We start from the raw sequence: 26735 nt of genomic DNA, 5'->3' as shown, positions 1-26735 counted from the left end.
ACTGGTGCTATCTGTGGGAGGTTAATGGACTAACAAATGTATGCCGCTTCTTTAGAGTCATAGAATATTGGTGCTAGAAAGAACCTTACAGGTCATTAAGTTCAAAATTTTACTAATGGCAAAACAGGTTCAAAGAAGATAGTGTTTTTCCCTCATGTCATATATAGAGGTCTCTTAATTCCTAATCCAGTGTACTTTTTGTTTGATGAGTTTCCCAAGAACTGATTTGCATGGATTTAAGATTAATCAATTATTGAGCATTTACTATTTATAAGTGCACAGTACTATGGGATAAGAGAATAAATGAAGTCCCTCTCCTAAAAAGAGAATATGATTAAGCTGGAGAGATAAGGAAGCACAAAATGGTACCGGGGACTGAACAATAGCAGAAACAGATTAGGAAGTATGGATTGCAGACTGAGTGTGGAGCTAGCGAGCCTTTGTGTTCAAATTTGAAACAGTATTAGGATACAGCTTCATTTTAATCTATGTTGGAGTTCTTTCCAGGTAAAAGGCAGTAGGAAAGACCAGATAAATGGTTGGTTTATGATCCCATCCCATATCCAAGAGTAGGCTACAAATGGATTTGAATAGCATACTCCCTAATATGTTCATAAAACTGACTAAACTGAGCCAGCTATCCTTATTCCTGCCAAAGGTTGGTCCACATTTTCTTAAAGGATGGAGAAATCTATTGGGTGTAAAGGCATTTCCTTCTGAAGACTTCATTTTGCTTCTTTGATTACAGGCTACTCATAAAGTAAATGAAAATAGAATAGCGTTATTTGCTATAATAAAAACTATATTTTGAGGTAAAGATGATTATGGGAATTTTTTTTTTTTTTTGAGATGTAGTCTCGCTCTGTCGCTCAGGGTGGAGTGCAGTGGCATGATCTCAGCTCACTGCAAGCTCTACCTCCCGGGTTCACTCCATGCTCCTGCCTCAGCCTCCCAAGTAACTGAGACTACAGGCACCTGCCATCACACCCAGCTAATTTTTTGTATTTTTAGTAGAGATGGGGTTTCACCATACTAGCCAGGATGATCTCGATCTCCTGACCTCATGATCCGCCTGCCTCAGCCTCCCAAAGTGCTGGGATTACAGGTGTAAGCCACCGCACCCAGCCTGATTATGGGAATTTTTAACAAAGGTGTATTTTTAAAAGTCTTTGTTTTTTAAGGTCTTGTTATAACTTGGTGCCCACTTCCACTTTAGAGAGAGATCATTGAATTTTCCTAGTGACAATAAGGCATGTTTCTTTAAACTTCATTCTGATGCATGAATATTAAAAACCTTTAATGTTTTCCTACCTCTTTATGCCTGAGAGAAAATATCAATTATTAATCTTCCTAGGAAGTAGAAGATAAATGAAACAAACCAAGAATCTAAGTCAGTAATCATTTGATATTTTCTTTCTTTCTTCCTCCTCTCTTCCCTCCCTCCTCCTTTGTCTCCTCTTCCTCTTCCTCCTCCTTTTTCTTCATCTTCATCATCATCACCTGGCACCCTTGAGGGAGACATTTTCTTTATAAAAGGAAGTTTTCCCAGTTGTTGTATGTAGCAGTCAAACTTAATTCCATGTAGAATGCAACAACATAGAATTGCTGCTTTCCAGAGGGGATCAAAGGGAGTGCCTCATGATGTGGGTCACTAACTGCATGAAAAACTAAATCATTTGAAATCCTTGACTCCTATTCTTCATTTACATATGCTGCATTGCTTTTGTTACTAGCCTCAAATATTAAAATATCACTGTGACATTGGTTCCTACAAAATAGAATAGCCAAACACTTGTTATAAAGTATCTGTAAATTTAGCCTCTATAAGAGAACTTTGGATGTGTATTTGGGAGTGAAAGAAATTGAAGCATAAAGAGATGCCCAGTTCCCTGATCACGTTAATTTACAGATACTAAAACAGACAGATTAGTACTGTTTGATTCTCCCATTCCTCTGTTGCCTCAGATAAATCATTAAGTCAGCCCAGTGAGAAGGTGGGTTTAGCATAGTAGTGAAATAACAAAAGGAATAATTTGCCGTAAATGCTTTGTTTTTGTAACAGCATTATTGAGATATAATTCAATACCATACAGTTCACCCATTTAAAGTATGCAATTCACTGTGACCACAATCTGCCTTAAGCTTTAAAAACTGTCTGGGCAAAACTCCTCTGCATAGCTTTTTCAGGTGTGTATTCACCATCTCGACCCATCCAGGTTTTGTCTCTCCCTCTCCCTATCCTTGGGTACTGATATTTTATCTGAGACAGTACTAGGGTTGAAAATTTCTGTGTTAAATGTCATTCTCATTGCTAACTGAAACCCATAAGGAATTTGGTGTCAGCAAGCCTGAGCCCCAAACATTGTTGAGTCCAAGAAAATCATTAGATGAAGCAGGAAATGTTGAGTAGGCTGCAACTAAGAGAAAGCTAAAGAGATGAAAATATGTTGTGAAAACCAGATCTTCAACCCTCCTTTTTAAAACCCCGATTGCCACACTTTGAAAGCTACCTACTTACGCTGGCAATCAAAATGATTAAAAACTGCATGCTGCTTATTTATTAACATAATTATTCTCATAAAAGTACTATGGCATTTCCATCATGTAAAGCAATCCTATTTCCTTGTAGAGAGAGCTTCGTTTAGGAGCCTGAATCTCCAAGCAGAGTCTGTTAGAGGATTTAATATGGGACGAGCAATCAGCACTGGCAGTCTGGCCAGCAGCACCCTCAACAAACTTGCTGTTCGACCTTTATCAGTTCAAGCTGAGATTCTGAAGAGGCTATCCTGCTCAGAGCTGTCACTTTACCAGCCATTGCAAAACAGTTCAAAAGAGAAGAATGATAAAGCTTCATGGGAGGAAAAGCCTAGAGAGATGAGTAAATCATACCATGATCTCAGTCAGGCCTCTCTCTATCCACATCGGAAAAATGTCATTGTTAACATGGAACCCCCACCACAAACGGTTGCAGAGTTGGTGGGAAAACCTTCTCACCAGATGTCAAGATCTGATGCAGAATCTTTGGCAGGAGTGACAAAACTTAATAAGTAAGAACATATTAACTAACCCAATTACATATTTGTAAATTCTACATTTCATACGTTTCTTTTTGTTTTGATGTTTTATTATTTTCACCGTATTTTTTTTACATTGACACTTCCCTCCTACCTTCCTTTTCCCTCTTCAGTTCAAAGTCTGTTGCGAGTTTAAATAGAAGTCCTGAAAGGAGGAAACATGAATCAGACTCCTCATCCATTGAAGACCCTGGGCAAGCATATGTTCTAGGTCAGCAAAAACAAGCTTACCTTCTTTGTCCCATACCTCATGCTCAGAGGGAAGTGAACAAGATCATCTTAATTATCAAATTATTCTGGGTTCCATGTCCTAATTGCCAAAACTGAATATAAATTTTAGGCTACTTAAAATGCACCAAATCAAATTAGCACTTGATTTAACAAGTGATTGCTTCATGGTACAGACTGTTAGCTTCTCTTTTTTTCCCCCTCAGATAGGGTCGTACTCTGTCACCCAGGCTGGAGTGCAGTGATCATGGCTCACTGCAGCCGCGAACTCCTGGGCCCAAGTGATCCTCTCACCTCAGCCTCCTGAATAGCTGTGACTACTGGCACGCAGTGCCATATTTGGCTTTTTATAATTTTTTATAGAGACAGGGTTTCACCATGTTGCCCAGGTTGGTCTTGAACTCCTGGACTCAAGGGATCTGCCCACCTTGGCCTCCCAAAGTGCTGAGATTACAGGCTTGAGCCACCACGCCCAGTCTGTTAGCTTCTCTTGGTCACAGTGCCATTACCTTGGATTACCTTTTTTGGCTTTTCTTTTCAAGCCGATGTGAATGAACACTGGTAATGCTATAGTTTTGGAGAAACATTTTCTTAGGATGCTTTCAACTTAGCAGGAACAAAATTGTCTCTAAAACCTTAGATAATTTTATGAAATGTGCTGTGGTTGATAGGTAGAAGTTCTTAAGTTGATTTCAGTTTCTTCAAATTCTCCCAGATAGCAGGAAATATTATTTAAGTGAAGTTGTGTGTATGTGTGTGTGTGTGTGTGCATGCATGTGTGCATATATATCTATATATATGCACATACACATGCTACCTTTTAAGATAAATAGTTCAGGTTTCCTGTTGCCTTGTGCAACTTAAAAGGGAAATGCACTGGAGTCAGTCTTTCAAAAGAACGGATGTTTAAGCACAGAGATCTAACTACTACTCAAAATATGAAACAGCATGGGAAACAAAAGGGAAATTAGGATTGTTTCCCTTCTGTTGTCTTACGAAATATTACTAAACTCTCTTCTTAGGCTCAAGGTTTGTTAATTTATCTGTAATTACCCAAAGTTTAAAAGCTTTTTTTATTCTATAATTGGATTCGGGGTATGTGGAGTAAATGAAGACAAAAGAGAACTCTGCATTATAATACATAAATATTTATGGAAGCAACATTACTTTATTAATGTAGGCTTTTGCAACTTTCAGAGATTACGCTATCATCAATTTAATTTCAGTCAGTTAAAAAAACTTAGATAAAAGGCAAGATTTCATTCTATAGGTAACTCTGTGTTGAAAATAGGCTGAGATTGATTTGATCTTTTAGGAAATACTTTTCAAAGTGTTCACCTATAACGGGGCCTCATACATTCTAAACTATTTTCATTAAGAAGGCTTTGGTCTACATGAAAATTCATTATATATCAGAAGGAAAATAGTAAATATTCTATAGAAAACATAAAACACTCTTAAAGGAAATTTTTCTGCATTTTGTATTTATTCATTCTTACTGAATAATGAATTTTTTCTTTTAACATTTGAATAAATGAAAAACTCATTCCAGTTTCATCAATTCATATTTGATATATCAAAATATTGTCAGAAACAATATATTTGTATTTAAATTTATGCTGCAAAATAAGTTATTATGCTTAGCTACTATTTAAAATAGTGAAAATGCCCATTGGAGGATGTTTTCTCAGTGTAAATACAAAATGTTGCTGCCTTATTGTTTTATTGATTTTTATGAACTTATCAGAAGAAATCACTTCGATATCTGGCATCTGACCATCTTATGAAATGTCTAATAATTTAATTTATGCCACAGGAGTGACTATGCATAGTTCTGGAAACTCTTCATCCCAAGTACCCTTAAAAGAAAATGGTAGGTTTACAAAATGTTTTTCCCCTCATTTCCATCATTTCTTGTACCTTACTGAGATAGTCTTGGACCTAACAATGAAGAGTCTTGAGTTCCATGCCTAGGATTTGATCTTACATTGAAGTTAAAGGAGAGTTGTATTTTTCAGCATCATAGTGATGTAATGGGACCTCTGATTTAGGCTAATGTTGATGAAATGACAAATTAGAGATAAGGACACTAATTGGGAAGCTAAGATAATAGTTCAGGTGAGAGATAATATCTATTAAAAAGTTTTAACTGAGGCAGTTATTTTAAAGGGATGCTTGAGCTGAATCTTAGAGGGAAAGGAGGATTTATTCAGACGGAACAATAAAGATAAGCATTCCAGATCAAGGGCATAGCATGGTCAGAGACATGGAATCATGAGAAATTTAGGGAACTGCAAGAGTCTCAGTGTGGTGGCATGTGGGGACTGGGGTAAAGTTTGAGAACTAAGTGGGGACCAGTTTTTAATCTTATGCTAGATATTATGAGGATATTTTGAAGACTTTAAATGCTGAAATTATAGTTTAGAAGGAATCTAAGAAGCAAAATCATAGGAAGAAGACCAGAAATGTCCAGTGACTTGAACATCACTGGCTTCAAAATTTTTAGAATTTAGATTGCAAAGTATTTTCATATACATTATCTTATTTGATCTTTCTAACAACTTTCATGAGTAGAAAATAATGTTTTATTACTATCTATACACTACTTTCCTCCAAAAATGTTTCAGTCTTAGACTCTTAAAGTTGAAATAATTAAAAGCCTGATGAGAAAGAAGCCATTATGTTAATTAAAATTACTAATACAGCTAAACTTGATGAAGTTGTAAATTTAGTTTCAATATTTCAGTATACCTGTAGGATAAAACAGAAGGCGTAAGAGTGGACTACATAGAATTGCTGGGTATTTTTAGGTCAAAACTGTCAAACACCAGAGTGCTATTTTGTATAATTCTCATTCTCTAATAAAAATACACATACTAATTCTTTAAGAGAGAAAATATTTCTTGGAATTAAAATTGCTTTTAAAAGTAAAACTACACAGAATGTCTTAAATACTCATAGCAAATGAAGATGATGTTTCTTTCCTTCTCATTTTATTTTTGAACGTATCCTCAAAAAATATGAGGGCCTATCATTAAAGAAAAAATTATTGAACTTATACTTGGACGTAAATTGCTAATCCTGTTATATAGCTTTCTAGTGATCAAACTCCTTACATGGACTGAATTTAGAATGCTTATATACCTGAAATACCTTAGTTATTAACATGTCCATATGGTAGTAATTATTGACTAACAGTTATTTAGTGCTTACTATGTGCCAAGCACTGTTCTAAGCACTTTTTATTGTTTCTCATTTAATGCCCACAACAACCCTATGAGGTAGGTGTTAATGTTATTTTTTTTTCACACATGAGAAACCAAAGCATAGAGAGTTAAGTTGTACAGAAGGTCACAAAGTTAGCAGGTGGTAGAGCCGTGATTTGAACAAAGGCCGTCTTTCTAGAGTCTACACTCTAATCTACTCTTTAGACCTCCTCATAATGTGATCATGCCTAAGTATTATTTCTCCCTGCTAAGCTTTTGAAAGAAGCTGGATAATAATCCATTCAGGTATGATAATTTTAAATGTGTTTTAGCTTAGATTATAATGAAAAAGAATATGAATGTACATTGGATGGCCAATGAGCATGAATTTACATTGGGTAGTTTCTCTATTTAAACCTTCAGAAGGCTTAAAATCTCACCTGCCCTGGACAGTAGGGCCAATCCATCTTCATATAGAGGTATGCCTCTATATGAACAAGGCTGTATTTTCCTCAAACTCTCTTTGAATCTGGCCAAGTAGCCTGAATTAGTACTCTGTTGAGAATCAAGTTTTCACATAATAGAGCATGGCAAACATGTTTTTGCGAATAGTATAACTAAGGATCAAAAAGTAAAATTACTTGCCCGTGCATCAAATATGGGACCTCTTACTCTAATTTCAGTGTTTTTCCTGCTGGTCAAGATTATTAGATGAAAACTATAAATGAACATCAGTTAATATTAAATTATCACTTAGAACAAGGATGAATGTATTATATTCACTCTTACCTTTTATAGCCTCCAGAGATTCTTAAAGAATGTGAAATTTGAAAGAAAAGATAAAAAAATCATGATTCTTGTAATCTCACATTTTGAAAAGGTGATATGGAAAGGATTCTAATCCCTTGATTAATTGTGATTTCAAAAACAAAAGTTGCTCAACTTAAAAAAAAAAAAAACACTGGTTATTTTCCTTTATAAGAGTAAAAACAAAAATATGTAAAACTTTTCCAAGAATTAAGTAAAATTGATTTTAATGTTTCTTGTTTTACTGTAATTATTATACAGCAATTGAAAAGTAACTTTTAGCTAAGTTTGTCATGTTGCTTCCTGAAGTGTCTAAACCACAAACTGTAGATGGTCATGGGCTTATCATGGTTTGACTTTACAGTGGTGCAAAAGAAATAAGCACTCAGTAAAAATTGTACTTTGAGTACCCTTACAACCCTTCTGTTTTTCACTTTCAGTACAGTATTCAATAAATTACATGAGATAGTAACCACCTTATTATAAAATAGGCTTTGTTTTAGATGATTTTGTCCAACTATGAGTTAACATAAGTGTTCTGAGCATATTTAAGTTAGGCTAGGCTAAAGCTAGGATGTTTAGTAGGTTAGATGTATTAAATGCATTTTTGACTTAGGATATTTTCAACTTTTGATGGGTTTGTTGGGATGTTTAAAACCCACCACAGTTAAGTGCCTTTTTATTCTTAGTTGGGATGAGAACCAGAGCAACTCAGCCATTAGTCTCCTCAAGCCATTTTCTCTTTCTTCTTTCATTTTATTCTGTCTTTACTGCTTGGGATTTTGCTTTTCTGGGAACTGTATGCCTAATGGACTTATTAAGTACCTACCATAGAATAATGGATTTCCTTAGTTTCCAAGTATCCCAATTCCTGAACAGTGGGTGATTAAATCTGAAACTTGAAGGAGGAAATGGAAATTTAAAGCAATGATCATCATTTAATCACTTTACAAAGCACTTTGATTTAATCTGTTCTCTCTTACCACCTCATCAATGTGGTCACTTAAAGGCTATACTGATTTCAGTTCCTAATGTGACCTCACCCCCTTACTTGTTTTATTTAATTTTATGGGTTTTGTTCTGTGTTGTTTTGTATTCATTCTAGCTAAAAAATAGAGCTAATTGCCTATTTTTTTATAAAAGGATCTTGGATACTTAAACTCATTAAGCTAGGCATTAAATAATGTATGGGCTTTTGCTTAGGATCACCTAATATGTAAAGTACTTCACACCATTGTCCAATGATACTTTTTGTAATTTAATTAATAAAATCATTAAAAATACCGAATTACCACTACTCTTATTGCTAATAACTAAGTTTGGATCAAAAAGAAATGACAGAATAGGAATATATACTCTACAGAGAGCTAGAAAACTTGCACCAAAACAGTATTGAGATACAAGGCTAATTCACTCCTGAGAGGAAATTATTGTTGTTACTGTCTTTTGAAATTAAAGGAATTTATTTATACAATATGAAGTATCACATTTACATCATTTACGCATCAATACAAGTTTTGTGACAAAATTACTATTTGTTTTGTGATATATTAATACAATTTTAAGTCCATGGGTGATTATATGTTGCATATACAGAAATAAAGTTTGTTTTCATGCTGATTTGGTTGTTACAAAAATGCATACAAAGGTTTAAGGAAATTCTGGCTTACAGTTTAGTGAAACCAAAACCTCTAATTTTCAGAAAGCTTCAATATACTTGAGAAGTATGTAGAGTTGAATTTGAAAATTCACTTTACAAAAATATCCTTAGGAATATGTTGAACGAACTCACCACCACCAACACCTTCACACACAGACCAATTTGAACTGTCATTGTATTGATGTTAAGAAGTGTGTGTTTGTGTAAATGCTTGAATTGCGAAGTAGATTAATTAACTTGATAAACATGTCAATTAAGTGTCATATTTATTGGTTTCAGAAGTTAATTGTGTATGATTAGCCTACTTTAAAAAACCTGGTGGAAATAAGAGAAAGTAAATTCTAGTTCTGATTATGACATTTATTCAATTTATTTAACTAGGATTTATCAAGTACTGACTTCAGGCATTTTAATGGGCACTGATACTAGTTATTATGTTGAGCAGGTCACAAGCTGTTACTCCTCATCTGCAAAACAATAGTTAAAAATCTCTTTACTTACTTGTGAGATTGTTTCACAAATAAAATTTGAAATGAATGAAGATCCTTTGAGGAGTACATGTGCTAGACAAGGAATTATTAATGGGACTATTAACAGATCCAGTTTCTGACCAGGTACCATGGCTCACACCTGAAATTCCAGCTCTTTTGGAGGCCTAGACAAGAGGATCACTTGAGGCCAGGAGTTCAAGACCAGTCTGGGCAACATAGAGAGACTCCATTTCTACAAAAATAAAAAATTAGCTGGGCATGATGGCACGTGCCTGTCGTAATAGCTATTCAGGAAGCTGGGGTGGGAGGATCTGCTTGAGCCCAGGAGTCAAGGCTACAGTGAGCTGTGATTATGCCACTACACTTATCCTGAGCAGCAGAGCAAGACTGTCTCAAAAAAAAAAAAATCCAGTTTCCTCTTGCTATTTTACTCAAGAACTTACTAAGAATATTTTACTAATTATAAATTAAAATGCTAACCATTAATTAGAAGGAATTTTTTAATATATTAAGCACTGTCAAATTCAGGGAGTTGATTGTGGTGTAACAGACAGAAAACCTAAATTGAAAAGTTCAGCTCTTTCCTGTACTAGCTGACTAAACTTGTGCAAATCATTTAACCTGTTGAGGTTTATTTAATCATTTGTAACTGAAATATACTTATTTCAAAAGGATAGCTTATGAAGAATAAATGTAATACGTAGTCATTTTATAAATTATAAATCACTGTAAAAATATAAAATATTAACAGTATCAGTAAACTTAAAATATATGTTTAAGTGACTGAGCAATTAACACACTTTGTTAACATTTAAATTGTTAAAACAAGCTGACAGTCTTAATGCCTGAGCATGTTATATTTATTTTTAAATTATAAATTCCCAATAGATGTGCTACACAAAAGATGGAGCATAGTATCTTCACCAGAAAGGGAGATCACCTTAGTGAACCTGAAAAAAGATGCAAAGTATGGCTTGGGTAAGTCACTGTGAGATGCTTGAAGTTCTATGATTCTTGGGGATTCAGAGGAAAAGTCTATAGCATAGCATTGGCATTGCAGCACCAGCTCACTTCTGATCTCAAGATACTGACTGGCTGCCCACCCACAAGCCCATCACCCTACCCACCCAGTCACCAAATGCCAAATATGAAATGCCTACAAGAAATACTTCCACGAAATTTAATACATGTTACCTACTAATTATTTGATATCAATAGTCCCCACATTTCTGTGTTTCAGGCAGGCTAATCATTAGTGTTTGAAAACAGCAATATGAAAATCTTTTTAAAATGTGTTGTTTTACAGGATTTCAAATTATTGGTGGGGAGAAGATGGGAAGACTGGACCTAGGCATATTTATCAGTTCAATTGCCCCTGGAGGACCAGCTGACTTGGATGGATGCTTGAAGCCAGGTACTTTACATTTTGGTAATTTTCTAAGTATTTTCTGACAGGCATGAATTTGCGCAGGTGGAGAAAATGGAACTTAGGCCAAACAAAAATATTGAGAAAGAGATGATATTTCTAAGATTCAGAATAAATGTATCTTTGTTGTTGAAAATACTGGATTGTCTATTTGTACAGGAGACCGTTTGATATCTGTGAATAGTGTGAGTCTGGAGGGAGTCAGCCACCATGCTGCAATTGAAATTTTGCAAAATGCACCTGAAGATGTGACACTTGTTATCTCTCAGCCAAAAGAAAAGATATCCAAAGGTAATATGAATGTCTCTTACTTATGTATTCTGTTTCACTTTTCTGTCTCATTCCTTTTTAGTGATATTTGCACAAAAATGGATTCATTCTATACAAAATTGATGCAACTTAAGTAAACTCTGATTACTTAGTGTGGAACAGTTCCATCTTCCTTTTGTCAAATCAGAGATAGAGTCATTTATCATTATGTAGTTAATATTACATAATAGTTATTTATAAAGTCCTGTCCTGAACCAGATTATGAAAAAGAAATAACCACCACCAAAAACCAGAAATTTTAAAACAAGACCATATCATTTTGTCTCATTATCCCAGTCTTTAGCAGCTTAGAGACAAAGCACTTGGAGAAGATCAGATGACCTGCGTTTGAGCTTTGCCTATGCCTTTTATTAGCTATATGACTTAAGCCTTCTTGGGCCATAGTTTTCTTTTGTTTTTACTTAAAGAGTAGACAGTGATCTTTGCCCTGCTTTGTCTGCCTTGCACAGAGTTATTTGTTACGAGGATCAAGTGGTAGGACAGTATTTGTGTGGAAGAAGCACAATAGCCCCTGTGGCATAGAACAGTGCAGTGGGAAACAGGGAGGGTTGCAGAATCCAGGGTCAGATTCTGTCTCTACCACCTAAGACTATACACCTTGAGCAAATCACATGAACCTTCTAAGCCTCACTGTGCTCGTATATCAAATGGTGACTATAAACATGCTTATCTTATAGATTATGAAAATTAAATGAGATAACACATGTAAAGAATGAGCACATTGCCTGGTACCTATGAAGCATTTAAATGTGAATTTTAGCTGTTATTAATATTGTTTTTCAAAAACATTGAAGTGCTAGATACAAGTAAGTTACCTTCATGCCAAAGAAACTGGGAAATACATAAAAGAATTAGTAAAAAAATTAGCTGAAAAACAATTTTAGATAGTGAATTTTAGACATAGCTTTGGATAGAAGATGAAAAACATGAACATGTTATATGTTGTGATAAAATCTTATTAAATTTTATATAGATGAGTCATTTTGACTATGGTTTCTTCTTACTGGATATTATATATATTTTGTATGTCTGTATATGTACATATATAAATAATATGTTTACTGTGAGCAAACACAATGGATAGAAGGGAAATAGAAGACACCACCACTGTCCACAGGAGCCTTATATAATCTAATTATAATCTAGTCACATTAGGCAAAGGAAGACAACTACAGTTGGAAATGTTGTAACATACTTCTAAGTTTAAAGCAGCCAAGACTAGAAATTTTTCATTGGGTCCCATTATTCACCATTTTTAAACCAAAAGGATGATAGGAATTCAGAATAAATTTATTGCCGCCTGAATAAAGCTCTAAGGGATTTCCATCTTACTCATGTTTTCAGTAGATGTTTTATAGAAAATTTATTCGTTTGTTCAACAAATATTTATTCAGTGCCTGTGATGTGCAAGACAAAAAACTCTGCCCTAATGGAACTTACTCTTTATCAGGGGAGGCGAGTATTCTTGTCTGACTAGACGGATTTTTAATTGCAACTATGGCAAGTGTTAACAAGAGGCCCAAGGTGCCAAGAGGGAATATAACAGACGAACTTTACCTATTGTGAGGATCAGAGGAGACTTTTCTTCTCAGCAGAGTTTTGTGTGGTTTTTTTTTCTGTCCATGCTAAATAAAAATTAAAAGCATAATGTTAAAAGTATACATCTGTGAAATTGTTTCTTCAGAAAGGTAGGTGAATCTTATCATGGTATGTAACTATTCTGTAGTGTCACTTTGAAAAGAGGTAAAACCCAAAAGAACTTAGAAAATTACCAATGTGTATTCTAGCTACCCCTGTTAATTCTTAAGCACCAAAGAGGAAGGCTTTTAGTTTTGTTTTTGTTTGCTAATTTTTAAAGTTACAGAATACATACTAGTTTATTAAAAATAAACCCAATTTATGAAAAACCTATGAAATAAGAAGTCAAAGTCCCCTTACCCCATTTCCTAGGGAAACTTTTTGGCATACATGTAGCCTTCTGTGTAGAATAGATATATATGTGATATGTATATATATATATATATATAATAACACATACACACACTATTTTTAAAAAATCTGTTTTATACTCTAAATACCATTCTGTAACTGCTTACTCAACATATTCTGTTGCTATCCATGTACATGCATATCTTTTTAATGCCACATTATATTTATGTTATAGACATATCAAAATTTACTTAACTTTTCTTCTATTGTTATGTATCCAGGTTAGCTATAAATCTATTATAAATGTTACTCCAACAAATACACTTTTTAATACACCATTGAAAATGTATGCATTTCTAGAGGTTAGATGCCTGGAACTAGATTAAAGAGTATGTACATTAACAAATTTACAAGAAAAAAACAACCCCATCAAAAAGTGGGCGAAGGACATGAACAGACACTTCTCAAAAGAAGATATCTATGCAGCCAAAAAACACATGAAAAAATTCTCATCGTCACTGGCCATCAGAGAAATGCAAATCAAAACCACAGTGAGATACCATCTCACACCAGTTAGAATGGCCATCATTAAAAAGTCAGGAAACAACAGGTGCTGGAGAGGATGTGGAGAAATAGGAACACTTTAACACTGTTGGTGGGACTATAAACTAGTTCAACCATTGTGGAAGTCAATGTGGCGATTCCTCAGGGATCTAGAACTAGAAATACCATTTGACCCAGCCATCCCATTACTGGGTATATACCCAAAGGACTATAAATCATGCCGCTATAAAGACACATGCACACGTATGTTTATTGCGGCACTATTCACAATAGCAAAGACTTGGAACCAACCCAAATGTCCAACAACGATAGACTGGATTAAGAAAATGTGGCACATATACACCATGGAATACTATGCAGCCATAAAAAATGATGAGTTCATGTCCTTTGTAGGGACATGGATGAAACTGGAAAACATCATTCTCAGTAAACTATCACAAGAACAAAAAACCAAACACCACATGTTCTCACTCATAGGTGGGAATTGAACGATGAGAACTCATGGACACAGGAAGGGGAACATCACACTCGGGGGACTGTTGTGGGGTCGGGGGAGGGACAGCATTAGGAGGTATACCTAATGCTAAATGACGAGTTAATGGGTTCAGCAAAACAACATGGCACATGGATACATATGTAACAAACCTGCATATTGTGCACATGTACCCTAAAACCTAAAGTATAATAAAAAAAAAAGTATGTACATTAAAATTTTGACAAGTGCCACCAAATTGGACTTTAAAAAGTTTTACCAATTTATAGACTAACCAAGTAGATATAGCAGTGCTTTTCTCCTCATACCATCAGTGGTGCTTGAAATTATCAGTCATTCTGATTTTTGTCAGCCAAATAAGTAGAGAACTGCATGAAACTGCAAGATCCCTGAGCAATAGTGAGAATGTCTTTTCATATATTTACTATTTGTATTTTACTCTGAATTTCCAGTCTACATATCCCTTGTTCCATGGGAGTTTTGAAAACCTCTTTTTTGTTGAATTTTAGCAACTCTTTGTATATATTAGGGATACTAATTCTTTGTTTATTGTTTGTTGTCACAAATATTTTCTCTCCAGTTGCTCATTACTCTTAATTTTTCCCTTGTTGTCAGTTACTACATAAAACTTTTAATTTCTTATAAATTCTCATCTTTAATTCCTTTACACGTGTCTTTGGTGGTTTGTGTCTTCAGAAAGCTTTTTAAAGTGGCTTTTTGTTTGTTTGTTCTTTGAGACAGTCTTGCTCTGTCACCCAGGCTGAAGTGCAGTAGCACAATCACTGCTCACTGCAGGCTCCGCCTCCCAGGTTCAAGTGATTCTTCTGCCTTAGCCTCCCGAGCAGCTGGGACTACAGGTGCACACTGTCATGCCCAGCTAATTTTTGTATTTTTGGTACAGACAGGGTTTCACCATGTTGGGCAGGCTGGTCTTGAACTCCTGGCCTCAAGTGATCTGCCTGCCTCGGCCTCCCAAAGTGCTGGGATTACAGGATTACAGGCATGAGCCACTGCACTTGGCCTAAAGTAGCTTTTGATAAGAACTATATATAAGCAATTTGGAGTTGCCTTCCATGGTAATCACTTAGAGTCCAAAAAATGCAATCTAGTAGGTCAGTATAAAGTAAGTGTGCAAGTGACTATTTAATAAGGACAAAGAATGTGGGATACTAAGAAAATATAAATTACCTATGGAATCAGTAGAGTCTCCACAGAGAAGACTGGTTTGAAATGGGTCTTAGAGAATGGAAATGGGGAGTTAAGGTGAAAGGGGTATGCATTTCAATAGAGGTTGTCACAAGAATGACCGAAGGAGAAAGCAAAGAAAGTCTACCAAACACATGACCTAATGGTGTTTTGTGTGTCATCCTTATAAAATCCTTCCAACAATCTTCAGGAAACATTGTGTATGTGTATAAGCACCAGCATGTGTATCACTAACTTGTTATTTCTCATTGATGGATTTTGACTTTTAGTGCCTTCTACTCCTGTGCATCTCACCAATGAGATGAAAAACTACATGAAGAAATCTTCCTACATGCAAGACAGTGCTATAGATTCTTCTACCAAGGATCACCACTGGTCACGTGGTACCCTGAGGCACATCTCGGAGAACTTTGGGCTGTCTGGGGGCCTGCGGGAAGGAAGCCTGAGTTCTCAAGATTCCAGGACCGAGAGTGCCAGCTTGTCTCAAAGCCAGGTCAATGGTTTCTTTGCCAGCCATTTAGGTGACCAAACCTGGCAAGAATCACAGCATGGCAGCCCTTCCCCATCTGTAATATCCAAAGCCGCTGAGAAAAAGACTTCCACTGATAGTAACCAAAGCAAAACTAAAAAGCCAGGCATTTCTGATGCAACTGATTACTCAGACCATGGAGATTCAGACATGGATGAAGCCACTTACTCCAGCAGTCAGGATCATCAAACACCAAAACAGGCATAGTTTAATTTTAATATTTTGGTTTTCTCATTTAACAAAGCAAAATAGCAGCAAATAAGTTACAGAGCACAATAATCTACAAGATGCTTTCATTATTCTGGAAAAAAGAAATAGTTTATATCTTCTAATTGCTACTGGATTTGATGCTAACTTTCAGCGAAATCAACAGCTTTGGATAATAACTTTAAATGGCTATGACTCTGCAAACTTGCTATCTAATAACCCAAAGAAGGAATGTGCAGATTATGATTGTTTTCTTACCAGTTGTTTGTCTCTGGTGTATTTAATGTTTATATTAATAAGAGAATTTTAATATCTGAAAATTGTTTCTAAATAGTTCATATAGTGGGCATTTGAATTCACTATTTATAGTCTAAATTCTTGTGAAGTTCTGAATGAATGATAATAACGACATTGAAAATAGCTCATTCTGGCAGGGCACAGTGACCCACATGTATAATCCCAACACTTTGGGAAGCAGAGGTGGGAGGATTGCTTGAGGCCAGGAGTTCAAGATCAGCCTGGGCAACATAGGAAGACCCTATCTCTACAAAACATTTCTTAAAAAATTATCCAGGCGAGGTGGCATGTATCTGTAGACCTAGCTCCTTGGGAGGCTGGGTAGGAGGATCGCTTGAGACCAGAAGCCCAGGTGATCGAGCCAGACCCTAACAGAAAGAAGGGAAGGAAAGGAGGAAAGGAGGGAGAGAGATAAGGAAGAGAAGAAAGAGAGTAGCTTATTCCTAGAAATGATATAAATTTAAACTCAAATTCACAAGCAGTTTTAGAAAAAAATCTTATGCCTTTTGTTTACTGAAAAATCAACATTTGTCATAAGAGTTATGCTCTTATAAATAGGGCTTAGCTGTTGTTCCCATGTTTATATTATTGGATTTATAAATATAAGTAATGTAAACATGAAACCCCATTTTAGATGCTTGGGTTAAAAGCTACTGCTTGATATATATTGATTATTAAAGGAAATAAAATTAATTTGTAAATTTAGGAATATAAAAATCATTGGACCAGGATTATATAAAAGCCAGGTTTGAACTGGGTTCTATATAGGTTTCCATCTGCCATATCTAGCAGTTTGACCTGAAGCAAGCTCTTTAATCTCTGGATATCAGTTTCCTCAACCATAAAATATGAATACATTGGACTAGATGATCTCTAAGATCTCTTCCAACCTTTATGTTCTTTGACTGTACTCTATCCTTTAATATCTTGCTTTTTCTTAATTTTTCCCAAAACACATATTTGTCTTTCAGTAATAATTCATTTTGATTCTAGTCAGCTTTGTCTTGGGCTAGGTTTAAAAAAAAAGAAATTAAAAAAAGAAAAATTATAATTCATTTTGACTCTAACAAGAAATCTTTGTTTTTCTTTGTTAAGGAATCTTCCTCTTCAGTGAATACATCCAACAAAATGAATTTTAAAACTTTTTCTTCATTGCCTCCTAAGCCTGGAGATATCTTTGAGGTTGAACTGGCTAAAAATGATAACAGCTTGGGGATAAGTGTCACGGTACTGTTTGACAAGGTTTTCAAATGTTTTCTCTTCTTTAATTTCCAGCAGCCTATTGTATGTCAACTTTTTAATTGAATTATTTTGCATCAAAAGGAACACATCAAATATTTCCAAAATCCTAAAACTGAATCATATCTAAAAACTATTTTAAAAATTGTTAGTCACTTTTTCCTGTGATTTTAAAAAAATTAGACAAACACTACCTTTTTCTCCATAGATTTAATACTTGCTTTATCTGCATATAAAACTTGCAAATTGTAAAATTAATGCAATGCTTTGTAGATATTTGACAGTTTCTACATGAGCATAGATTATATATCTCTAACCTACATCATTAGTATTTAAAGACTGTATATTTCTATGTACTCTCCATAATATATAATACCTTGTAAATATGTTAGTATCTTAAAATTAGAAGTTCCCAAGGAATATATGTATATTTGAGGTAGTCAGAATGTGAGCATAGGCTATTTGATAAAATTATTTTTGAATTATACTGATGAATATAATATCCCTCATTAGTATACTAATGAATATACTGTACATCAGCACATGCCGATGGGATGCCACTGCTTTGGCTGATGAATCCTTTCTAGGCCTAAGATTTGAAAGAAAGTGCAAAATTTTTCATATTATAAAATATTATTTTGTCTTTTTCTCTTTAGGGAGGTGTGAATACGAGTGTCAGACATGGTGGCATTTATGTAAAAGCTGTTATTCCCCAGGGAGCAGCAGAGTCTGATGGTAGAATTCACAAAGGTATAGTGTTTATATTATGTAGGAATTATATATATGAATATTACAACAAATAAGAAATTATAAAGTTGATAACTGACCTTCAAATTCATGATATGAAATAACATACTCAATTATAAAACTGTAGCATTAAGAAACTCTTTGATGCCATTTCAAAAATTCTTCTTTCCAGCTTATTTTCTAGTATCAGAAGATATCTATACATCACCATTGTGTGAGAAGTTAAAAAAATTAAAAAGGAAAGAAAATAGTGCTTTCATTCATATTTTACATGTACCATGAAGCAAATTGCTGTAAAAACACTGACATCTACACTTGTTTTTTTTTTTTTTTTTTTCGAGACAGAGTCTCGCTCTGTCACCCAGGCTGGAGTGCAGTGGTGCGATCTCGGCTCACTGCAACCTCCGCCTCCTGGGTTCAAATGATTCTTGTGCCTCAGCCTCCCAAGTAGCTGGGACTACAGGCACCCACCACCATGCCGGGCTAACTTTTGTATTTTTAGTAGAGACAGGTTTTCACCATGTTGGCCAGGCTGGTCTCGAACTCCTGACCTCAGGTTATCCCCCCACTTTGGCCTCCCAAAGTGTTGGGATTACAGGCGTGAGCCTCTGAGCCCAGCCTGATATCTACACTTCTAGTAAGAACTAAGAACTTTCCTCCAATCTCTATATATTTATAGTTCAACTTATCTTCTCTCTTGATTTAAATTTATTTTTATAAAGATATTGTTCTAAAATATACTTAACATTAGCCATAAAATTGGGGAATAAATTAAATAACGTATTAAAGAAACTCTGTAACACAGTTTCTTCCAGAATTTGCTTGAGTCCCTCCTCAAACAAATTAATATGAAATAAGACCATAAGATTTAAAACAACATGTAGGATTATTATTTGTGATTTGTTTCTTTCAAAATAACTGCCTAATTTTTAGGTGATCGTGTCCTAGCTGTCAATGGAGTTAGTCTAGAAGGAGCCACCCATAAGCAAGCTGTGGAAACACTGAGAAATACAGGACAGGTAACAGATCATTATACCAACCTTTTACAGTACCTTAGAAGAGCAAAACAATGTGTGAATAACATCAGTTCTCATTGAGATCTCTAAATTTGTTAGCTAATCAAGAAACCAAGCCTGATATGTATAACCATCTGGGTTGTTGTTTTTTCCTTCCAAATTGAAATGCAAGTATTATAAGACATTTTTTACTGAGGAAGCTGACTTTCTACGTCACATTTAACGCTTACATTACCAAAGAGGTCTGATGGGGGAGGGGTGGAAATTGCATTTTAAATTTGTTGTATAAACATCTGATTTCTAGTGGTTTTCACTCTTATTCTTTAGCCTCAACACAAAATTTATTTTGTTGAAGTATATTTTGAGTCAGGGAGTTTAACCAAATTATCTATAATGTCTTTGGAGGTTTTTGTTGTTGTTTTGAGACAGGGTCTTGCTGTGAGGTCCATGCTGGAGTGCGATGGTGTAATCATGGCTCACTGCAACCTTGACTTCCTGGGCTCAAGTGATCCCCCTGCCTCAGTCTCCCAAGTAGCTGGGACTACAGGCGCTTGCCACCATGCCTGGCTAGTTTATTTTTTATTTCTTGTAGAGATGGGGGTCTCCCTGTGTTACCCATGCTGGTCTCGAACTCCTAGGCAAGAAGTCATCTTCTTGCCCCAGCCTACCAAAGTGCTGGGACTCCAGTGGGACCACAGGCATGAGCCACCACACCTGGTTTTTTTTTTTTTTCGAGATGGAATTTCACTCTTGTCACCCAGGCTGGAGTGCAATGGCATGACCTCGGCTCATTGCAACCTCCACCTCCCAGAGTCAAGCAATTCTCCTGCCTCGGCCTGTCGAGTAGCTGGGATTACAGGTGCCTACCACAACACCTGGCTAATTTTTATATTTTTAGTAGAGATGGGGTTTCACCATGTTTGCCAGGCTAGTCTCCAACTTCTGACCTCAGGTGATCTGCCCACCTTGGCCTCCCAAAGTGTTGAGATTACCAGCATGAGCCACTCCACCTGGCCATTATCATACATTTCTAACATGTATTATATTTATAATAGATTCTTTTTAATCATTTATCTTTCTATACAAAAATGTAATAAAAGCTTGATTTTGGAACTTTCAACTCCTTGCTTTTGTTCCTCTATTTTTTTTCTCCCTCTTCATTTGGTGGACCAAATTTGGTAGTTACTTTAAATGACTTTATAGCATTAACTATACAAAGTCCTGAAAATGTATTTATTTTCGTAGCATTCTTCTTAATTAATGAAATGATATTTTACTTATCCAGGTGGTTCATCTGTTATTAGAAAAGGGACAATCTCCAACATCTAAAGAACATGTCCCGGTAACCCCACAGTGTACCCTTTCAGATCAGAATGTCCAAGGTCAAGGCCCAGAAAAAGTGAAGAAAACAACTCAGGTCAAAGACTACAGCTTTGTCACTGAAGGTCAGGCCTTGGGAGACTACAATCTCACCTTCAAATTATTCCTCGCCTATTCAAAATTTGATTTTTACATGTTGGATTACAGTTAATGCCCTAGTTTTGTTCATTATTCTCATCAAGTGCAAATAATAATCTGACATAGCACCATACTGAATAAAGACAGAAACATATTTGCAGCTCCTAGGATCTGAAAGACTTTGGATAATGAAGTCATGCATGATTATGGTCTTTTAAAAATGCTTTAAATTGTGGTAAAATTCAAAATGAAATTTGGTAAGTGAAAAAATAAAGAAAAACAAATGCTGAGATGCCTTCAAACCCATGTGAAACCTTGACCCTTAGATTTTTGTATTTCTATTTAATTTAAGTTTAAGACCTGTGAATCAAACTCTGGGCAGATATTCACCTAGTAGTGCCCAGAAAGTGGTCTTTGTTACAAACCGTGCTAGCCTTTGGACATATCACTAATTGGTAGTAAGAAAATTAAGAATGACAGTGGCTTTCCAGTACCCTTTAAGATTCTGTCTTCTTAAGAGGTTTATATTTCCTTTACTTTATAAATGATAGTGATGGTGTACAGTCATTGTTTTATTTTACACAAACGTTGGCAACTCTGAATCAGTCCCCAGAATAAGGAGAAAAAATAACACAGACTATATTATTTTTTCCTGAATATGAAAATAAAATTAATGTACTCATTTTATCATACTGCTCTTTATTCTTTATTTCTTCCATCTTTTTTTTTTTTTTTTTTTGAGATGGAGTCTCGTTCTGTCACCCAGAACGATGATTAACATAGATGTTCCTGAGAAGATTGCCTTCTTCTGGAGTGCAGTGGTGCAATCTTGGCTCAGTGCAACCTCCGCCCCCGGGTTCAAGCTATTCTGCTGCCTCAGCTTCCCGAGTAGCTGGGATTATAGGCACGCACTGCCACATGCGCTACTTTTTGTATTTTTAGTACAGACGGGGTTTCACCATGTTGGCCAAACTGACCTGACCTCAGGTGATCTGCCCTCCTCAGCCTCCCAAAATGCTGGGATTACGGGTGTGAGCCACCACACCCAGCCCCATCATTCTTTCTTTAAATAGATTTGTTTTTTTTTTAAAACACCCGAGCCAACCGTGAGCAAAGACTTTAAATGTATTTTTTAATTATTTTCTTGTTATTGTTCTCTTAATTTATTTAGCTGATAAGAAATTTATTGAAGTATTGCAATTTATCAGTTAAATTACACCTCCCCAGAACATTACAATGTCAATTTATTTCCACATAACCTCCTCTAACATTTATTTTGTTCTTCTTTTCATCTTTCTCACGCTGTATACCTGAGTTTCTCCAATACCTGTCCTTCCGTGGAGTTTCCCCTTTTTTTCATCTGTTATCGTACTCTGTTTTGTTTTGTTTTTGTAGAGATTGGATCTCACTATATTGCCCAGGCTGGTCTCAAACTCCCGGGTTCAAGCAACCCTCCTACTTTGGCCTCCCAAAGTACTGGGGTTTATAGGCGTGAGCCACTGTGCCTGACCATAGTGTCTTTTAAAACACACGAGTTTGATGCATAATTCCATTTTCAGAATCCTACTTTCAGAACTCTCCTTCCTAATCAAACAGCTTAGTTCATGCAGTTAGTTGATAAGATTTCTTAGTGATGGAAATAGACTGTAAGATACAGCTTCAGTATACTATTAGAATGCAGTAAGTACATACAGAGCTATAAATACGGGAAAATGGGCTTTTAAAATGTGTCTAGAAATATATATGTTTGTATGTTCCTATGTAAACACAGCATGTTAACAATATCTAAATTTTTTTTATATCTTTTTCTCCAGAAAATACATTTGAGGTAAAATTGTTTAAAAATAGCTCAGGTCTAGGATTCAGTTTTTCTCGAGAAGATAATCTTATACCGGAGCAAATTAATGCCAGCATAGTAAGGGTTAAAAAGCTCTTTCCTGGACAGCCAGCAGCGGAAAGTGGAAAAATTGATGTAGGAGATGTTATCTTGAAAGTGAATGGAGCCTCTTTGAAAGGACTATCTCAGCAGGTGAGCCCCTAGCATGTGGAGTATAGCATTTTTAATGATGAGATGGATTGGCCTTTCAGAATGGTTTCATAATGCTGGTTTAACTGTACCTTCATTTGTCATTCATGGTACCCCCAGGAAGTCATATCTGCTCTCAGGGGAACTGCTCCAGAAGTATTCTTGCTTCTCTGCAGACCTCCACCTGGTATGCTACCGGAAATTGATACTGCGCTTTTGGTGAGACTTATGAAAAGTAATTTACATTTTTATAGAATATCAACTTAGCAACTAACTAATTCAGCTGTGGTGGTTTCATCATGAATTGTTCTTCTGGGTTTCATACCTAGCTACTTGTTTTAGGTAGGCATGTTATCTTGTATGTGACAACTTCTTTGAATGTATTCCTTATTTGTATAATACAAAGTAATTTATTCAATTTACTTAACTAGGATTTATCAAGTACTGACTTCAGGCATTTTAATGGGCACTGATACTAGTTATTATGTTGAGCAGGTCACAAACTGTTAACTCCTCATCTGCAAAACAATGGTTAAAAATCTCTTTAATAGGAAAATAACATCTCTGTAAGATGCATTATAAATAGCATTTTAAAAGACTACATTGATTTGAGGCACCAGATAGGAAAAAGTGAATGGAACTCTCTTGATGAGCATATAAATTGGTATCAGTTTTTAGAAAACAATTTGGAAATAATTAGGCTATTAAAAATGTCCTATATTCTGACAGTATAGAAAATTACAAAGTAATAGAAACTCAGGTAAAAATTTACATACAAAGAAGTTCTTCTAGATTTCTATTAATAATGAAAAGCTAGAAACAACTCTATGTCCAATAAAAGGAGAAGGCAGAAATAAAGGTATAGCCATCCATTGGACTATTATACAGGTATTAAAATTGTTTTAAAGCATATTTAAGGACTTAAGAAAATATTTATGATAGAACCCTAATTTTTGAAAATATGAGACAAAATATATAATATTACTCTGGTTCTAACTTAAGGTATAAATTGTACAATATTAACTGTTATTTTATATATTATTTTCTCTAGTGAACATAAATTACTTTTATTATCAGAAAATTCAATGCCTACTTTAGTAGAGAGTTGTTCAATGGTTTATTTTCAAATAAATTCTTCTAAAATTCATAGAATGGTCCCAAATCTCTTTAAATGTGTCCATTACAGACCCCACTTCAGTCTCCAGCACAAGTACTTCCAAACAGCAGTAAAGACTCTTCTCAGCCATCATGTGTGGAGCAAAGCACCAGCTCAGATGAAAATGAAATGTCAGACAAAAGCAAGAAACAGTGCAAGTCCCCATCCAGAAGAGACAGTTACAGTGACAGCAGTGGGAGTGGAGAAGATGACTTAGTGACAGCTCCAGCAAACATATCAAATTCGACCTGGAGTTCAGCTTTGCATCAGACTCTAAGCAACATGGTATCACAGGCACAGAGTCATCATGAAGCACCCAAGAGTCAAGAAGATACCATTTGTACCATGTTTTACTATCCTCAGAAAATTCCCAATAAACCAGAGTTTGAGGACAGGTATCATCAATATAATGTGAACTGCTCAAAGCAACTGGTTGTTGTTAGTAGCAGTAGCAGCAATATGCATTCCTCTAAGAATGAAATGTATGTATCTGTGACCTTCACAGTGGTTAGCCAGAGGATGACTCTATTGGATGTCTAGCTATTGTGACTGATAGTTTTAGTTAGCAAACCAATAAGCTCTCTAGGCAGTCAGCCTGAGTCTTTCTTCCCTCTTGAGCATATTTACTAGTAACTGAGAAAGTTATTTGTATTTCACTATTAATCATACTACTTAAACAGAAGAGACTTATTTAGGCAGTAACACAGTGGGAGACTAGGGACCAGAAATATAGAGGGGAGATAAGGGCAGAGAGTTTGCAAAAGATAAGACGAAGATGGGGAAAAGAAGAAATGATTGAAAACATATAAGCATACAAAGAGAAGGACTACATCAATACATCGCATAATTATTCATACATTTTACTCTTTGGTTATATCTTTGTATCTATCCACATCCAAACTTTATTTGTTCAAGTTTTTTTCCTTTGTATTTTATCCAAAATAACCACAGGAGTCGGACTTTTATTCTTCTTTCTTCTTTTCCTTATTATGTTGAAACACACATTAACCTTCTGATAACATTAGCTTCAGCTTTGAATTAACAGCTAGAAATCAAAAGAATTCTATTTAACCTATCTTGCTGACTTTATGCAGCTTAAAGAGCTTCATCAAAATAGAACCTAGGCTGGGCGCAATGGCTCACGTCTGTAATCCCAGCATTTTGGGAGGCCAAGGCAGGTAGATTGCTTGAGCTCAGGAGTTTGAGACCAGCTTGGGCAACATGGCAAAACCCCATGTCTACTAAAAATACAAAAATTAGTTGGGCATGGTGGCACACACCTGTAATCCCAGCTACTTGGGTGGCTGCGGCAGTAGAATCACTTGACCCTGGGAGGCAGAGGCTGCAGTGAACTGAGATTTCACCACTGCACTCCAGCCTGGGCAACAGAGTGAGACCCTGTCTCAACAACAACAACAAAAAAAACCTAGACAGAGAATAAATTATTGTTAATTTTAACATTTAACAGATATAGAGTAAATTCATAGTCCAGAGTCATACAAACAGTAACTAGGATCTCAATCAAAATCAGACATGAATATTTGTTAAGTGTCTTCTGTTTCCGGCACAAACTAACCATATTGACATTGAAATGTATTTGAAAATAGTCTTACTTCTTTGTCTCTGTAGTAATCCTTCCCCTCTACCACCGGATATGGCTCCTGGGCAGAGTTATCAACCCCAATTAGAATCTGCTTCCTCTAGTTCGATGGATAAGTATCATATACATCACATTTCTGAACCAACTAGACAAGAAAACTGGACACCTTTGAAAAATGACTTGGAAAATCACCTTGAAGACTTTGAGCTGGTAAGTTGTTTTCTCTATATTTAAAAAAAATCCATATTTTTTAAAAGAAAGTGTGTTCGTAAAGTTTCCCTTTAGGGAAAAAGCTATCTTTAAAATAGCTTCATATGTGTGTCTAATAAATGGATAACATGTCTGGTATGTTTCTGTGCTGAGAAATTAGGAAATAAGGCAAAAAGACCTGAGTATAAATCCCGACTCTACCACTGACTTGCTACAATTTGGCAGACTCCTTGGACCAATCACTTAATTCTTCTGAGTCTTGGTAGCTTTGACTATAAAATGGAGCAAGTAACCTCACAGGATTGTGGTGAAGATTAAATGAAATAACATACGTAAAGCACGTAGTGTAGTATCTGCTACAGAGTAGACCCTTAGTAAATATTATTTTTGTCTGCTTCTCAAATTCTGATGAGTTACCTATTTGATTTTTAACCAAGTTTGAATGTAATTTTTTTTCTCTTCCACACTTTTTTTGTGTGCTCAAATGGAATCCTTTACACTGTAATAATAGTCCTAGAACTTCTAAACCTACAAATAAGATTTGGAAACAAAATTTCCAAGTATAATATCCTTTACATTGATTGAAAGTTAGCCTTTTTAAATACTGCTTTTATTATCCAAGTAATAAATGTTTATTGTAGAAAAATTATTAAACAGAGAAGAAGATTAAAGCCACTATAATCTGATTACCCCAAAACTGTTAACATTTTGGAGGTAAGTTTCCAGGTCCCTTTTTTTTTTTTTTCCTATAATTGTGCATGTGTGTATTGGAGATGAAGGGTGTGCAGCATCTACATCTTCAGTTTCATTCTTAGCAATAGAGTAAAAATAATCTT

General features: G+C 35.4%; 1 protein-coding gene across 12 annotated transcripts in view; it reads left to right on the top strand.

Annotated features, from left to right (window-relative positions):
• Positions 1 to 26735, top strand: part of PTPN13 (protein tyrosine phosphatase non-receptor type 13) — a 220211-nt gene that overhangs the window by 150802 nt on the left and 42674 nt on the right. For 5 of the 12 annotated variants that reach the window (XM_032145615.2, XM_058433087.1, XM_058433081.1 and 2 more), the window contains 15 exons: positions 2630 to 3047; positions 3188 to 3285; positions 5119 to 5175; positions 10355 to 10444; positions 10773 to 10880; positions 11052 to 11183; positions 15684 to 16144; positions 17543 to 17689; positions 18343 to 18436; positions 19367 to 19452; positions 20735 to 20894; positions 22722 to 22936; positions 23054 to 23152; positions 24120 to 24484; positions 25719 to 25899. In XM_032145615.2, the coding sequence (XP_032001506.1) occupies positions 2630 to 3047; positions 3188 to 3285; positions 5119 to 5175; positions 10355 to 10444; positions 10773 to 10880; positions 11052 to 11183; positions 15684 to 16144; positions 17543 to 17689; positions 18343 to 18436; positions 19367 to 19452; positions 20735 to 20894; positions 22722 to 22936; positions 23054 to 23152; positions 24120 to 24484; positions 25719 to 25899 (2711 nt within the window). The remainder of the gene's footprint in view (positions 1 to 2629; positions 3048 to 3187; positions 3286 to 5118; positions 5176 to 10354; positions 10445 to 10772; positions 10881 to 11051; positions 11184 to 15683; positions 16145 to 17542; positions 17690 to 18342; positions 18437 to 19366; positions 19453 to 20734; positions 20895 to 22721; positions 22937 to 23053; positions 23153 to 24119; positions 24485 to 25718; positions 25900 to 26735) is intronic. The other 7 variants (XM_032145708.2, XM_058433074.1, XM_032145796.2 and 4 more) reach the window with 6 other exon arrangements.

The sequence above is a fragment of the Hylobates moloch genome, unplaced genomic scaffold (assembly GCF_009828535.3).
Source record: "Hylobates moloch isolate HMO894 unplaced genomic scaffold, HMol_V3 SCAFFOLD_2, whole genome shotgun sequence".
In the NCBI taxonomy this organism is placed as follows: Eukaryota; Metazoa; Chordata; class Mammalia; order Primates; family Hylobatidae; genus Hylobates; species Hylobates moloch.
The sequence above is the reverse complement of the archived record's forward strand: the minus strand, read 5'-3'. Positions and strand labels throughout refer to the sequence as shown.